At 36.7% G+C, this 17,788-nt stretch overlaps 1 protein-coding gene across 1 annotated transcript in view; it reads left to right on the forward strand.

Moving 5' to 3' along the window:
* HCN1 (hyperpolarization activated cyclic nucleotide gated potassium channel 1) overlaps positions 1–17,788 on the forward strand; it is a 199,316-nt gene that overhangs the window by 127,354 nt on the left and 54,174 nt on the right. Inside the window, exon 4 of the mRNA XM_040580815.1 lies at positions 1,648–1,866. Within this exon, the coding sequence (XP_040436749.1) occupies positions 1,648–1,866 (219 nt within the window). The remainder of the gene's footprint in view (positions 1–1,647; positions 1,867–17,788) is intronic.

Consider the following 17,788-nt stretch of genomic DNA (forward strand, 5'->3'; position numbering starts at 1 on the left):
TCGAGGAGTTTCTGTACTGGGGCTGAGTATTTGAATTCTGAACCAGAGATTTTTCAGGGAAACTTCTTTAGTTCTTTCAGTTTTTGAGTTATTTTAAAGCCCCAAAACAAAAGGAAGTGTATTTCCTCATTACAACAGTGAAACCAACCTAATTCCCAGCAGTCTAATTATCTTTTTAAGTAAAAACATTGAAAACTTGTTCCTTAGCAGTATTTACAACACAAAATTTTCACTTGTGAAGACAGAAACAGCTCACAAATCTGAAAAGCTTTAACTTATAAAATGAAACAAGTTTAAATATAGAGGAAAAATCAATGTCTAAATTATTATATTAATGAATAAATAGTAACTTTGTCATCTGCAATCCAAGAATTGGATGAATTACCAGTTACTTTAGCTAATAAGGGTTCTGGAAAAAGCATTTTAATAGATGAAAAGCACAAGAGTAGTTAGTAACCTTGGTATTTAAATGGCAACAAAGCAAGCCTGAAGCTATTTGAGAAAAAAGAGCATTTGAGCAATCCTTATATGGGTGGAAAAGAGATGAAAATATTGATATTTCATATGTAAATTTTATATATAAATGCTACTGCTGGTTTCAAGATTTGTTTATGTTAACGTTTATTATTTTTGATCCTGTTTATTAGACACTATACTGGATAGCTGCCTAATCTTACTAATGTCATCCCAATTCTGTCTTCATTCCCTCATTTCTGAAATTGTTCTCAGTTCTTTGTGGTAAATACTGTGTTTTCTCATGTATGCTGTGTGCCTCCAAGCACAATTTGTTTTCCTGTTCTGGTCTCATTCCTTTGGCAAGGAAAACAGAAAAATCTGACAAGGAGTCCCAGAGCTTGTTGGAATGTCTTAAAGTGTCTGCTTTTCTCTGGGAACAGCCCCTTTGACTGTCACTATGTAAAGCTAAAGGGAGGATGCTGACACCACCTTTGCAATTCTAAAAGCTTGTTAGTGAGCTGTCCGGTCCTTCTAATCTCCTAGAGAGAACGTGAAGGGATAGCTACAAGTTAGAAGTGCAGGACCATGGTATTCACCTTTTCTTTTGAGCTGTGTTTCATAGACCGTGGCCATAACAGACTTTTGAGTTGAGATGCTTCTGGTATGAACCATATATTACAAGAAAAAAACAGGATAAGCAGACATTACAAAAGAACACTCTTCCCCCCTGTCCTTAGAAAGTGAAACAGCTGATAAAATGAAATGTGGTTGTGTATCACTATGGACAATGCTGAAAAGAAAGAAATCAGGCCATAGAAGTATGTTCATGCCTGTTAAAATATTACTTTCTTGCTCTTGATAAGTCTGCGTGGTCAGCTCTTTCTAATCCATCTGCCATGGACTGTGAAATAAAATTGACCTTTAATATCCTTGTAATTAGGTTAACACTCATGTTTAAGAATACAATCATGTATTAAAAATAGTCAATTTTATTTCATCTCACTGTGCTAAGTATTATCTGGCAGAATCTCCGATGCTTTATCTAACATTCAATTTAGAAGGAATATCTCCTTATGCACAGAGTTACCAGAGTGCTCTGTCAGAGCCAGTAATGATCCCATTACACAGGTACAAATACATTTTTTCCCTTCAGTTGCTTGCTGGCTCAGTCACTTGTCTTTTTTCTTGCAGAACGATTCCTGGGGAAAGCAGTACTCATACGCACTCTTCAAAGCCATGAGCCATATGCTCTGCATTGGTTATGGAGCCCGCGCCCCCGTCAGCATGTCTGACCTCTGGATAACCATGTTGAGTATGATTGTGGGGGCAACTTGTTATGCGATGTTTGTTGGTCATGCCACTGCCCTCATTCAGTCTCTGGATTCATCACGGCGACAATATCAAGAGAAGGTAACTCATTTTAATGTAACTCCTTAACTTTTAAAACAGATGTTTTAACCGTGCAAAAGGCTGTATGAGCTTACATGATATAAGCTAGCAGCATCTGAATCATGCTCCATGAGCTCAACGTATTCCTGCATGAACCCACTTTCCTTAAGGAGCTGATGGTTCTTCATGTCACATGCATTGAATGAAATCTTGGTTGTGAAATATACTTTAAACTCTTCTATGAAAACTTCATCCCCTCATTCAGACCGTGCTTTGTACCCCTGTGCTACATTCTGTAGGTACTTGATCTAGGTAGCTTCAACAAGGGCCTTGATCTCAGTAGCCTAGGCCCGTCTGTACAATTTCCCATCATTCCTTTGGATTGCAGTTTAGAGATAACCTGAAACATGTCAAAAGAGTGGCCTTTAAATGAGGACCAGACTAAATCAATTAGTTTGGGTTGGTTTTGGTTTTTGGGTTTTTTTTGGTTTTTTTTTTTTTTTTTCCTTAACTACCTCAGAGAAGTGCTCAGAAGAAGTCTTTGTTTGCTTTATAATGGAACTGTTTACATGCTGATCCATGACTTGCTAGGTCCTTTCCAAGGACAGAAAGAATGGTGACCAAAGGGTAGAAGAAAAGAGTTTTGTGGAAGAAAGAGTCCTTTATAAAACAGAAAGAAAAAGGTTGTTGGATACCTTGTAGGTATTACTAGAATTAAAAAGAAATACATGTGTACAGGGTGATAACTTTCTGGAATGAGTGCTAATTAACACTGTCAGTTGTGTAATACAAGTTGGAGGCAATTTTGGATGAAGCTACAAAACCAAGAGATGAGGTTATGTATGGTGGCATAAGGAAAAAGGGTCAGAATGAACACCAGCAAGGGACAGTAAGGATGTGCAGAGTTACTGAGGTGCTTAAAAGAAGCCAAAATAGGTTATTATAGTAAATGGGCAACCAGAGAGGACATGCCAGGAGACAGGTCGGCTGAGCAAAGTAGTGAAATCAGTTCATGTCAGCAAAACAGAAACACAGCCAGAGCAACAGTATTTGGCATATGTCCATAAGAAAGTCCAGGAAGGCAAACAGGGCAGAAATCCTAGTATGAGGTAACACAAGCCCTGGGGGAGAAACCTGGCAGAGAGTAAACAGAGGAGAGGATGACCCTGGCATCTGCTGTAGATGAAGAGGACTGGCCTGAGTTTGTTGAGCAAGAAAAAAGGCTAGAAAAGATTTGAGTAGGAAGGATTGTAGTTTTTCCTTTACAAGTAGACAATGAGGGAGGAAATGAGAGTGTGTGGGAGAAAAAGAGTTTACATTCAGTTTTGTTAAGCCTGAGTTGCAACAAGACCATGGGGTCAATATATCAGAGACAGGGAGCAGTAAGGGATGAGCTATAAATCCAATAACGCAAAAATTAGCCAGTGGCTGACGCATTAATCTCAGTTGTTTAAAACAGAAATTTGCAATCAAGAAAGCCCACACAGTGTTATCAAGAAACATAAGTGAGAATGAGAGGTTTAGAAGGAGAGGATGAGTGAGCATTAAAACCTCTAAAAATCTGAGCTCTGACAGTGACTATGTGAAACCCCCTAATCCATCTCTGTATAAAGTCATGGGGCTAATCCTGGTAGGTTGTGTAACCCAGACTAACTGGCTTGCTGCATCTGTTCTGCCACCTGAAAGGGAAATAATTGTATCAAAATGGGACATTAGTAGGGATCTGTGGGGCAGAAACATCTTTAACCATGGAGAAGGATACCCTAAACCTAGTGTAACTGCAGTTTCATTAGGCTCAACATACACAGGTGTATGAAATCAGCAGAAAAGTCACCATCCGCCTGAATCATCTTAATCATTATCCTCAAACCTTGCTGGCTGCAGCATATTAGAATGTTTTGAGCATCCGAAATATAATACATGTGTAAAGATAGTAATATATTTTAAACTGTGTTGAGTAAAGCCAGTTTCATGGTGATTTTGGTGTAAAGTAATACCCAGTAGCAGCCAAGTGGTATTGCATTTCTCATGTTTTCACATAACAGCAAAGTGTTGGTTTGTTTTTGTTTTTGTTTTTGTTTGTTTGTTTTCCCCTCTGTTTTTTATGCACACACTTTATTAAACATTAGCATAGAAATGTCTGGCATTTTTCAGTTCCTGCAGTGCTCAACATTTTCATTCTTCTTTTTGTTTTTGGTTCTTATCTGTTTCCCGACATCAGAGACAATCAGGAATGAAAGAAATAAGCTAGAAATTGCATGTTTCTATGCTTTAGAAAAATGTTTCTCTTTTTCTGGCAGCCATTTGTGTGCCCGTTATTATGAACTAGAGCTAAAGTATGTCTTAATTAAGTATCTTTTTTCTTCTGGTTTCTGAGACCCCGAAAACTTATGTATATCATTAGCTATAAAAACTGTACTGATTTTTTTGTATAGTCTTGCTCATTGCTTTATCATAGTTTAATCATATAATTTGAAATAAGTATTTGATTATAGCCTAATAATTATAAGCCATTCTATATAATGCTAATGAATACTGTATATTTTTCATTACTCTGCAAATTAGATAAATGGATATTTCAAAGACTAGTTTGTGCTGCACATTTTGTCAGCATATTTTCTAGATTATTGCAGATAAAAATAGCTTATATTTCACTTAACTGAGACTTGAGAAAAAGGCAAATTGAATCTCAAACCACAGGTTTCAGCGTTTTAATGTATATACTGCAATATCTATTTTTGCCTAGTGCATTGCTTTTTGTTTGTTCTCCTGGAATTAAAAAAAAATTGAAAAATCAGGAGATTGTGACTTGTTTTGATTTGTTGGGCTTAAATGCTAGGCTCAACTATGTTTTTAGTCTTATATATATAGGATTATGCATTTTTTGGCTCCGTTGTTTTCTTTGCAAGAGTACAGAAAATAGTGTAATTAACATGAATTGCTAGGCAACATAGAATGATAATGGACATGAAGAAAGTGGTTGTTTTTTGGTTCTCCTCTGATTAGCACCATGCAAAAATCTTATCCCTCTTTTTCTTTCAACTGTTTTTTTTTTCTGCTGTAGTTACAACGGTATTTCATGCATTTATCTGTGGAATGCAACTAATGGAAAGAGTTCTGGTCCTTCTTACATTGAAAGCAGCTAGAAATGACATATTTGCTGAAGTCACAGTATCTTCCTCATTCAGATCCTCCCAAAGCTCAGTATATACAAAACTGGAACAGGCATAATTCAAAATGGAGGAAATAAACACAGGAAGACAAGAGAGAGCTTTCATTAAGCCAAATATGTCAAACACTATCTAAGTGCACCAGCTAAAAGTTTGACCTGTGCAAAGCATTGCATGCTGAGAGAAATCAAAGTATGGTAAGAAAGCAAATATTGCCTCGTGTGTTTACTGTTACGGGCCAAAGACATAACTTATCAGAGGAAATTAACAGCAATTATAAGATATAAAATGTAGAAGGTAGACAATAAAATCACATATCAAGAAATGGTACAGAAAAAGGACATATTGCTACATTCTGGTCATTTTGAGGAAGTTCAGATGTTTTTCTGCTGCAGTGACTGAATTGTTCTCAGAGAAATAATAGCTCTCAGATTGAATACATACAGATTGAACATACATATATCAGATCTTGGTAGCAAAGACTGAAGGGCCAATACCTGAAAAAGGAGAAAGATGTGTCCAAGCCAGGTAAACTCGATCAATATTCCCTTTTCAGTAAAAAAAACTTGACAGACACTCCCCCTTACGAAAGGACAGAAAAAATCAACAGATCAATAGCATCTTGGCACTCTCCTTCCCATCTTCAGTATAAGTCAAAGACGAATAAAGTAGTAAATTAAAGTAATATTTTAAGTAATAAAGCCTTCGACATTTTCTAATATTTAGGAAGTCACGACATTGCAAAGACATTTGCTTTTGCAAAGGCAATATTTATTTGAAAGAACCAGAAATGTGTATGCAGAACTTGTTAACAAACTAGTGTGAAACAAAGCAGCCAAATGAACAGTCACTTGACAAGGAGGTAAAGACCATTACTTAAATATTTATTCGTTTATATGCTGGCAGTTTGTAATAGGAAGATGTTCACCTAATGCTGTGGATGTCATTGATTCATCTCAATTGAAGACAGGTTAGTATTTTTTCTGTTCCCATCTGTTGTGGGCATAAAATATCCAGAAACAAAGTCACAACAAGCTAATAGAGGCAAGATTTGTAGCAGCATACAGATTGTCTCATAGCATAAAGATTTTTGAATTTTGGTTTGTTAAAATGACACCTATTAGATACGTCTTCATTATGTTATCATTTGGATACTTTGCTTTTTCTCTGTTGGTAAGCAACTCAACCAACTACACAAGGTTTCAGAAATAGAAAAAATTATCAAAGTGATTTTACCCATCGCAAGTAGTAGAGAGTCATAAAATACATTTAATTCAACCTCTGCATTTTTCTTAAGAAGAATAGAAGAGAGCTCTCCTAAGTTTTCCTAGGTTTCAAGCACTTCATGGTTAAACTGAAGGTGGATACAAAGTTATTGGCATGCTTGTTAGTACTGCTTTGATGCCTAGGGGACTTTTCTGGAAAGTAGTAAATATTTGTAAGTATCTCATCAGTATTTAGGGATTTGCATATTTCTGCAGGATTCTAGGAAACAGCTATTCTGGTCATGATGCAAATGTGTAGGAAAGGAAGAGATACAGCAAACTCAGGACCACATCACTGTTTAACTAGGCTTGTGCCAGCTTTTGGTATTTTTTGTATTAAACTAAATATAAATATCCATATACATGTAAATATAAATACAATTTTTTGTCAGCTAGCCCTTGCTGGAATACAGTCAGATGAAAGAAAATGAAACATTGACTACATATTACATGTAACATTCACAAGAATCTTTGAAAATCTTATTTGTTCTGGCTTTTATTCTTAAACTGGACAGATATTAAAAATACAAATTGCAGAACTTGGATTTTACACATCCAGCTGAACTTGCAATACTGGAATAGCATGTAATTTCTGGATCTGGTCTGATCTGAGCAGCAAAGTTTCTCCTGAAATGCTGATTTCTAAATTCAGTAGCTTTTCATGGTGTTCACATTTTTTTTTTAAATGGATCTCCTGCTTTTCTGATGCTGCTAGTGGGTGTTGAAAAGCCTGAAGACAGAGTAACACAAAGCTTTTCTGTGACTGATCTCAACTCCTTCTCTTTACTTAATAGTCCACTTTCATTTATACGGCATAATTTTAGCAATAGGTCATGTCATGTTCAGATTGCTGGAGAAGGTGAGCCACTTGGCAGATAAATCTTATCTTTTCTGTGCAGTTGTGCTGCCTTATACATGACACACCAAAGGAATGACTTCTTTTGGAGAATGAGGGATGGTTTGCCTTATTCTGTAGCTATATCCACTTGCAAGGGAAAAAGAAAAGGAAAATAAAGCAAAATCTTGTCACTGACTATCAGCCTGTAGTTTTGCAAGTTTTTATAAAAATTTCATCAGCTTGCAGAGATATATATCCTATTTAGCTTTGCCACAGCACAGTATTTCAAATAATAAAAAAAAATTTGAAGTGTATTATGAATGATCAGGTATAAGAGCTGCTAAAAGTTTTGTATGGTCTTGGACCTTCAAGACTGGGTATTGACTGTGCCAAAAGCATTATAGTCATTGTAGCATTGCAAAGTAGAAAATTCATTATTCCCTAAATATTTAGGCATAACTGAAAGTCTTTGCCCTTAGACAGTATCTGTAGATTGTTTTTGGTAGGTTTAATTCTTGGTTTTGTGATTTTATTTGGAAGTCCAGAGTGTCTTATAGTTTCTCTGTAAATCTGTAAGGCTTGGCTTTCGGATTATTTCTGAATCATCATTTTATGCTGTTTTGGCAAATATCAGGTGACAAGCTGCTAAATGGGTAGATGTGCTATTCCTGTCTTCTGTAAGCCACACTGATCTTTGTAGAAAGCACCGAGATTTCTTAGAATAGTGCAAGTTATTAAAAGATATTTGGTATAGCAGAATTATAAAACATTCTGAAACAGAAAAAGCACATGGCTGCACTTAGAAAAAAACTTTTCAATACTCTGTTTAAAAGGGTGCATACTGTGATTTAAAAGAAAATGCACATCAAAGAACTTGTAGATGTATTAATTCTGTTGTTTGTGTGCATTTAAAAAACAATATTTTGATGTGTAATTAAGACTATCGTGAACTCAACCCTCTGGCATATAAATTAGTATGTAAATACAGCCACAAGAGCCAGTATGGCTTGCACAGACAGATTTATCCATTGAACAAGAAAATAATTTTTTGTCAGGTTAGGGCCTTTACTGGCATCACTTGCTTTCTCTTTATGTAGGGTCATCTTTATCAGTTTGAATTTATTATAATTACCTGATTTTTTGCTGCACATAATTGTGATGTTTAATTTGACCTTGATCTTCCCAAGTTTTGAAATGGGAAAGAACAGATGCTACTGCAACAAGTAAATACGGCTACTGTTCCCCCTCTCCTCTTAATCAAAAATCAGAAGTTATTCACTTTTAATAACACAGCAATAACAAAATAAACATGTTTCTTTTCACGTGAAACTGAATAGTACACTTGGGTTTAGGGTAAGACTTTAGGAGAGGAATATGAATCAGTCAGAACATTCTCACTGGACTGCTGTCCTCTTTTGTCCTGCTACTTCGTTACTGTACTGCAGCTTCTCGTTATGGTCAGTCTTACTGGGGTACTTGGGCTCGTTATTTTTGCCTTGCATTTCTAAAAAGGCAATTGGTTTCTCCCAGTAGCAGGTACTGTGCAAGACAGCTGCTATCCACCCAGCTGCATCATACCTGTGCCAAACTGTAATAGACTCCCACTGCTTCTAAAATGACAGATACTTTGATTTATTGCTGTGTTGTGGGTAATTTACTTACAAAATGTGCTGCTGTCTTGCATTATGGATTAGGTTTCTAACAGTTTTCTACATGAAATTGTAGAGCAAGCTCATTACAATTTCAGCCATGTTCATGATGTCTTTTTAAAATTAGCTGTGAAGGCATGAAGTTATACCAAAGCCAAATTTTTTCACACAATCTGCTGTCTTTTCACATAATTATCAAAGGGTTACATGTTAAATAGATATTTTTTTTAAAAAAAGGGAAACAACAAATAATTAATTTTTGTTTTTCAAAGTCTTTGTTCAAATAGAACACAAGTTACTTTTTAGCAAGAGAAAACTCTTGTTTAAAGAGAGTTAAACAAGAAAAAATCTTGTTCAACAAGAGAAAACTCTGTGTGATTCACACCCCATAGATATAACGGGTAGTAATTATCCCAGCTACACTAGAATGACTATGCTTGTGTCCTGTATGTGTAGAAGGAAATGGCACTCAATATTATCTAATATAATATTATAAGTGAGAAAGTAATCATTGCTGTGCAAATTCTTTTTTTTCCTTTGCCTTGTTAGGGAGGAAGGGAAGAAAGAAGGATTAATTATTTTTATCTTGACTTTTAAATAATAATTATCTCCTGACCTCACCCTGTTTCTTGAAGCATGAGTAATTAAAGCATGTCTGCTTTGAAAACATAATAATTTCAATAGCTAAGACATGCAATATTTATAAATGCTTTGGAATGCAGAGGATAACAGTAGAACCGAAACATTTTCTCTGGAAAAAATGTTTTAAACAGTCCTTCGTATTCTATTGTATGCTAAATTAACAGTTTTGTACAAGTGGTTACTAACCTCGCAAATATATTTTAACACTAATTCAAGAAAACTCTGGTAGAGTAAAGACTCAGTAATGAATATAGAAGTAAAATATTTTAATCTCCACGTGTTTTTATAAAATGCACTAGATTTGCCTTTTCCAGAAGATTTCTGCAATAAACTCAAAAAAATAAAAAAATAATCAAAACCTTTAGAACATGTTTCTAAACACTAAATATTTGCTAAAAGTATAATGAAAGCAGATCTTTTCATGAAAATGCACAATGCTATAGGTTCACATTGTACAGTTTGAGTTTAGGGAAATGTCATTTTCATATGATCTCCTTCCAGAAAAATTATTTGTTCATCAGTTGTCTTTTATTATGGGTAGTGCTTGATGCCTCTTTATATTCAGGCAGAGCTGGCCGAACGTATTTTTTCACTGCAGAATGTAATGTAAACGTAAAAATAATTTTATGAAGTTTTTAAGAAAACACTGAGCGATTTTAAAAAGATAAGTGAAGGCAAGTCTTTGGATGTTTATTATTAGACATTTGATAGGAGCTGATAACCAGAGTTTAATGGAGTTAATGAGTTAATTCCCCTGATTAAGACACCTGCCTATATTTGTTTGTTTGTTTGGGGTTTTTTTGGCATAGGACTTTCTGTTTTCCCTGACATTGCAGAGAAGGTAAGCAAGTGAAAGGAGCAGGCAATCACCTGGCAGAAGAGTTTAGCTCTCTTTGTTGCTGCTTCACTGCTGCCCAACCTCAGAAGTTTTTCAGTCCTTGTTTGGGCAGCATCAGGCAGCATCAGAGGATGGACATGGCCTCACCTCAGCCAGGAACACCATCAGAGGCAGCTCAAAAGGCTAACATAAGAGAAAATTGAGATGGAGACCCCCAAAAGATGACTTATCAGGGTAACAGAGGTAGTGGAAAGGCATCTGTGACTTTTTCCTATGCAGTGCCTACGAGGAAAAAAGCAGCTGGAATTAGCAGGAGCCAAAGGATATGTGAAGTTTGAAGCAGGGAGGCATGAAGGAGAGGAAAGAACTGGGACTGCATCAGGTGGAGAGACTGTTGTCTTATTTTATAGAAGAACTGGGATCGGCATAAGACCTCATAATGAGGGATTTGTTGATGGCCCTTGAATTAATCTGCTAAGAGCCTGCCATTGCACAGTACATGACCTTGTCTGGAAGAAATTTGGAAGCGATTTATCATGCCCTCTGATTTTGGGGCAAAGGGATACAGTGGAGCCTTTTATTTCCACATGCATTTCCCCCCCTTACTTGGAGCATGAGTAGCTTCTGTAAGTGGACAGTGCAAATAAAGTAACAGAAGAGACTCAAAGTGAAAATAATCAGTGATAATAATTACCTGGACACAATCTCACATCACCTGGTCAGGTGGTTGCATGACTTTGGGTTTCATGGGCAGAGACCAGATCAGTTAATAATCCCTGCTCTATCAGGTGCACCTGCAAGTCAAACAGTATTTAGTGTTCAAACAGTTTCTCTATTAAAAAATACTGAAAGGAAGTAAATGAACTACTATAGAAAGGGGAAAAAAGATTAAAAATGCTAGTGGACTATATTGGGCCATTGATTTTAAAGCAAAACTGTAAAAATCAGTGAGTGACTAAAAAGCAATGGCACAATAAAACCACTGGTATATGTAACTCAGTAAATTAAAACATAAGTCTTTACTGCTGAAAGATTGTGTTTTAAATTCCTGTTTGCAAAATATTTTAGAAGCTGGCTCTTACTCTGTAAGAGTACGTGATTTGGGGAAGGTAGCAAACAACAACGTAACCTTGCCAGACAGTGCCAACCCCAGAAATTATTTGGGACTGCTATAAAACTTAACTCTCTTGTTTTTACCTCAGCTTTATTTTCTTTCACAGCTTCTCAGTCTACCAGTCTTCCCCCCTATCCCTATGCCTGTGTCCAAGGCAGTATCTGCATCTGACAGAGAATATTTGTTCTCTTTTTCCTCAAAACCCTTCTCAGAAACCATCTGTTTTGTTGGATTTAGAGAAGACCATCTAAACCTTCCACCACTCTTGCCATGGCAGGAAAAGAAAGCTTTCATTTTCTGAAGGATGCTGTGCCACTTATGCCAATGAAGTGAGAGCTTCCTGAGGGAGGGTGCAGCAGTGTAATTACATAGAACAATGTGACAAAGCAGGGAAAAGGAGAAAAAAGTGGATAATGAAAGCGTTGTACTGTGACATATCCATTAATATTAGGTGTATGCCCCATTGCATATGACATTTAAATCTGCAGTACAGTTGTGAACAGAGTAGGGAACAATCCTGTGGCAGGCAAAGAAAATGAGCTGTCTCTTATCTGCAGTGGCTGAAGACAGTTCCTCAGTGGGTTGGACTGGGTTTCTATGTCATACCAGAGCTAAAGGCACAGAATTGCTCAAAACAGAGCTTAACTTCATAAATTACATAGCATGTAACTTATACTTTCCCTGGGTGGCAGAGAGGGCTTCTGTGTTGACTATCAGTTTGAGAAAATGACAGTATCAGATGTGAAAACCAGAAGGAAATGCCACCTTATACTTGACACAGCTGTTGCTTTAGCCCTTAAGATCATTAGGTTACCACAGGCAGCATTTATTGCGAGGTTATTACATAATACCGAAGCTTTAACTGAAGCATTTGGCACCATAATGCTCATGTGCTAGATTTGATTACGACTACTCAAAATGGTATTTCGCTATCTATGCAGCTTTAAAATATATTTGTTGTGAAGACAATTAAAAATTCTAGCTCTGTTTTCACAGTCAGTTGAGAAACAAAACACAAACAAAAAGCATTTCCTTGCCTTAGCAGATTGTTATCTGTGTTTTTCACATAGCCTGTGTTGCTTTCTCTATAGGGCATGCACTACTGTCTTCTTGGGAAGGTTGCCATACAGTTTCATGGTCATTGCACAAAATTTGCCTTTTGATGTCTCTAGGAGACTGAAAAGGGCCCTGGTGAACTTTTATGTATTTATTGCATGCTTATAAAAAAAAAAAAAAAAAAAAAAAAAAAGCCCTTCTCAAAACAAAACAAAATTTCTTTTAAACAAAACTGAACACTTTGCATTGCCCACCTGGAAAGACCCTTCTCAACAGGGCTGCACAGGTGTCAGGTTGGCTTCACCAGGGGTCCTGCACTGAAGCCTTTCAATGGGATGCCACTGTCAGTGCTTGTAATGATGTTTGCAGTACTAGTTCAGAATAAAAGTGGACTTAGATTATCAGTTGCACATGTGAAACAATAGCTGTTGGAGTCTATCAAACTCACAGCCAGTGGTACTAGTGCAAATTGCTTCTCTTCAGTGGAAACAAAGGCTCTTTATTGTCCTCTAAAATGAAGGTAAATTTTGCTAAGATTTCAGATGCTGAGCAGATTGCTCCTAAAAATACTTAAGATGGGAAGAAATAGATATGTATTTTGTACATCTGATTTCTGTCAAGTCAAAGGAAGTATAAGTAAGCCTTAGGTCTCTCATTTAGGATTGTTTGTAGAATTTTTTATTTGCTTGCCTTTCACTACTTTCATATTTTTTCATAACCTTTTTTAGATGTTTTGTCTGCTTCTCCAAAGCTCTCTCTGTTTTCTATATTTCTCCTTCTCATTATGGAAGAAGGAAAAAAAGAAAGTAAGGGCATTATTTGACAGAAGTTCCATTATTACTGTAGCATTTAAAGCTTTATGACTTCACCTTTAGATGAACCTGGCTATATTGAATAAAACACTTTCCCTGAGTGTTTCTGCAGAAGTGATCAGCAAGGAAATATAGTATCATCATTTGCTTGAGAGTTAAATCTCCATAGAGATGTGGGAAGTAATCCACTATTACTAACATCTTTTTGTCTGTCTTTTTGGAGAATAATAAATAAGACTTACCCTTTATGTAAGATTTGGTGCATTTGGATGATTGAATGGTTGATGAATTAAACTATTTCTTCACAACCAGTAGTATCACAAGAATTGTTAGTCTGTTTTAAGAAAGTCAGAAATTGTCTTAAAATTTGTTCTTTGCAGAATGTGCTTCATTAGCTTTTCTATCCTTGACAGGCTCTCTAGCTCTCTTATTCCTCATTTTTATTGTAATTAAAGGATTAACTTCAAGTCTTGTTAAAACTTAGTAATTTTTTTCTGTACCTGGTAAGTTCCACGATTCTGGAATAGAAGAGGATAGATCCTGTCGCTCAAAGGCATTCCTCCAAAAACATCAGGTCTATAATAATGCTTTTCAAGGTAGTACAAAAGGCTGGTTGGAGTATTCTTTACTGCCATGGCTGTCATTTATCAGAGAAGCCTCCAGCTGCCATAAATTCAGTTCCCTGAGGATGTCTCTGAAGTGTTTATACTTCAAGACTAGGTAAAGATTAGGTAAGGAGAAGATAAGAAGATTACAGATATTTTCTAAGAATGAATGAAACACAGCACCTGGGAACATGAAGAAGAAGAGCAGTTTGTGGCAGAAGGTTGAGACTCGTGAATATTGTGTGATGTTGTGTGTTAACCTCAGTGATTCGGGTGAAGCTGCAGATTTAACAGTCTGACAAACAATTATACATTATCTAAAAAATAAATTATAATATCTAGATCTCCTTGAGATCATCAAGCAGTAACAAGGTGTATGCTCAAATAAAATATGAAAGAAGGTTTCAGACTGTATATGTTAAACAAGAAATCATAAAGTAATAATAGTATTTATGAGGTTAACTGCTCAAAGCAGAGGTTTTCTGGTCTCCTCTAAGCTTCCATGGTTCTTTAAAAAAGTCTTTGTACTGCAGCTGTCTGACACTGACTCAGGTGTTTTCACATGAAATGCCTGCAAGGAGGCTGATTAATTGACTTTTATTCCCCACAATAGCATCTGCATGGGATGAGACTTTGTCAGTGTTTCCCACCACCTTGCTTCTGTGTAAGAGGTTATTCTTTATTGGAAAAACAAGGTGAAATGTGATCATCTGCATTGCTGTTTCTACCCCTATGAAGAATAAGAGAACTTTCTGTCTTGATACATGCTTATTAGGCAAAGCAAAAAAAGACGCTAAGATATGCCCAGCCTAGAAGAACCATTTCTTCATCATTAGGACACTGCTGTGAAATGAGGGCAGGCCAGTTCTCTGATCAGAGGTCAAGGAAAGTAATACATCCTATAACTGAGCAACTGGACCATCTTTGTTTACTGAAGAAACTCTGTCTCTCCCTGTAGTTTTGGACAGGCCTTCCTATGCACAATAAACTTAATTACATGCAAGTCCATTTAAAAGGAAATTATTTTTGATGAATTGGCATTTTCCACTAGTTAATATAAAAAGAACTGTTTTTTGAACTCAAGACAGTTTTTTGGTCTTATTAGGTCTTATTAGAGCCAGACTTTCCAGGATCAGCAGTTGTATTGTGCCAGTGTTTCTGTCTTGCTTGTGCTGATGCTGCTAGTAGCGTAGCTGTTGGCACAACACCAAGCTGATGTAACAACTATGCTGCTAATAACATTACTTATTTTCATTACAGCTATTAAGCAATAGATACAAAGTTACATGAATTCAACCTAATTATACCTTTTTCTATATTCCTTTTCTAAATATTGTTTCTAAATTGTTACTTCAAATTGCTTCTCGAAATAACTGGATTTCCTGTGGGTGAGACGCTAACAACTAAGCATACCCATTTAGCTAAAGGCATTGTAGCACATACCGAAATTAGCATTATGCAGTGTTTCTGTATTGCAGGATCAATGGGGAGAGGTGAAGCCCGTGCCACAGGAAACCACTGCTTCTGATAGGCACTCCCAACACGCATCTCTCAAAAATATTCATTCAAATGAAAACAAGGAATTGACAATTGTCACCCTGTGTTCAGAGTCAGTATCAAATGTAGCTGCAGCATGTATTCAATGCCTAGGGACAGTCGTTCCTGCCACAGGGCCTTGAGCTGTGGAGACTGCTGCTCCTGCTCAGAAATGAACTGAAGTGTCTGAGCACAGATGAGCTGATCTTCCTCACTCTCCGCTTCCCCCAGAGTGCATGTGGGGAATAACTCCTTCTGCCTCCTTTCTCTTCACTCCAGGCACTTCTTTTAATGTATATTCTCTTTTACTGGTACAGGTAAATTGAAAGGAAAAAAATGGAAACCAAAGCATTCAAACAATAAGGAAAATTGTACAAAATGATTGGATAGGTACTAAATTTCACCTTGAAACTGGAAACTTTAAGAAGACCATTACAGCATATCTGATATTTTTAAATAAACTGTCATCTATACAGTATTTTTTCTCATTAAGAGAAAAAAATCAACCTGCCATAGACTCCATACAGTTTCACCTATAGTAGCATGAAGATACACTTTTCATGCCTTGGGGCTTTGATAGTCGTTTAATTAAATCAGAATTCTGTCATAACCTCTATGAAGAGAAGAACTGAGCATGGTTTTCATGATCGTTCTCTCTCCTTCCCCTTTTAACACAATAAAAAGTAAATTTGTGCAAGATGAATAACAGACTAAGAAAACAAATCCTATTCAGAAAATTCACTATAACTTAATTAATTTCTTAATTACACTAATTGAAAAGAACAATAATGTGGCAATTGAAAGGAAATGTTTAATTACTGCATGTAAGTAAAATGACAGCTTAAAGCATTCTTGCATGCAACAATACTCTTTGGGGGGTAATTAGTGAAAAATAGATAAACAGATGATAGCTTTTAGGCTAAACAAATCACTTCAAGTCCATCTGATGATAAAGACCTATAAAAGTGAACATATTATACCATTCAGCATGAACCTTACTTTTTACTTTGATCTGTGTTTGGTTATAGACTTTTTCTCTTTCTGTGAAAATACCTGTATGCTAAGCAGAGTAGCAGTGAAGAAAGCAGATTGTAGAAATGTCTCTGGATTCATAGTGTATTCAGCCATTCAGTGACTGTGGGATGAACAGGTGAGCTTATTACTTTGCCACTACTGAAATAAGATAGCCAGATAGCTGATTGGCAAGTTCACTGTTCGGTGTCTATTTGGAATACAATCAGATCTCTGGTCATTTCAGAACCACCTGTGCTTACTCAGTTTTGGTATATACAGCTATGGATAATCATCCTATGAGTAAATGTTAACGTTAGTGCTAACTTCAAGTTTGACCAAATACTCGGTTAAAGACTGTCCTTCGGTGCCTCAACAGTCATATCAAAAGTTCAGCTGGCTCATGAAATAACCTGCCGACGTAGGCCAGAGGACTGCACATAAAAGAGAGGTGTTTTTTTGGAATGGAAGTTGTTCCTTTCTTCAGTGTGGTTGAGGGAATACATAGAAGAGGGTGACAGGGATTTGAGTCTTGTCCCCATTTGAAAGATGGAAGTATTTCAACATGCAAAACCTTTCTTTTCCTAATAGTCCCAGTCAAGGCTAGGATGAGAAGGATTTTAAAAGGATGAACTGTACAAATACCAGATGTACAGTAACTCTTACAAGGGATACAGCAATGTTTCTTGATCCCTGGCTGAATTCCCAGTGAAGAACGAGAGTCGCCTTTGGCCAAGTGCATGGAAACCAGCTGCATCCCTCTACTGAGTATAAAGCAGGAGCCTAGAGAGATTATTTTTAATATTAGGACAGAATCAGTGAGTCCGCTCTTACATAGAAGAAAAAGCTGTTGTCATATGGAAGAGAACAAGCACTGCAGATATCAGTGGCAGCTACTGAAGATAATCCTTTTAAATGTTCAGTGAAACTGAATAGAACTTGAGGAATAGAACACATTAGGAATATTTATCCCGAATTCTTTATAGCTTGGGAGGGTGGTTTTGACCTTTCTTTCCTTTCTGTCCTTCAGTAATCTAAGAACCATTCAGGTGTTTAGCCAAGGGTAGTAGGCAAGAGCTTAGGCCTGTGCTGTCTTTGCATAATATGAGGGCTTTGCATTAATGAGGAATCCTTGTTAGGGAGGTAGGGTTGCCTTCCTGGGGAAGACAGCTGGCCGGCGATCATGTTCTCCTCTGTATTCTGGCAGCTGGTAGCTGCAGCTCCAGGCTAGAGGTATCAGCATGGCTCATGCAGAGCAGCAAACCCAGTATATTATTGTTGGGTTCTCTAACTATGAATCAAGGCAAAGAAACAGTTGGTGAATAGATTTTATGACTGACAACGACTGCAGAGAAGAGATAATAACTTGGGAGACCTTTTATCACCCAGCTGACAGATTCATTCTGT

This window comes from Falco naumanni, chromosome Z (assembly GCF_017639655.2).
Source record: "Falco naumanni isolate bFalNau1 chromosome Z, bFalNau1.pat, whole genome shotgun sequence".
Classification (NCBI taxonomy): domain Eukaryota; kingdom Metazoa; phylum Chordata; class Aves; order Falconiformes; family Falconidae; genus Falco; species Falco naumanni.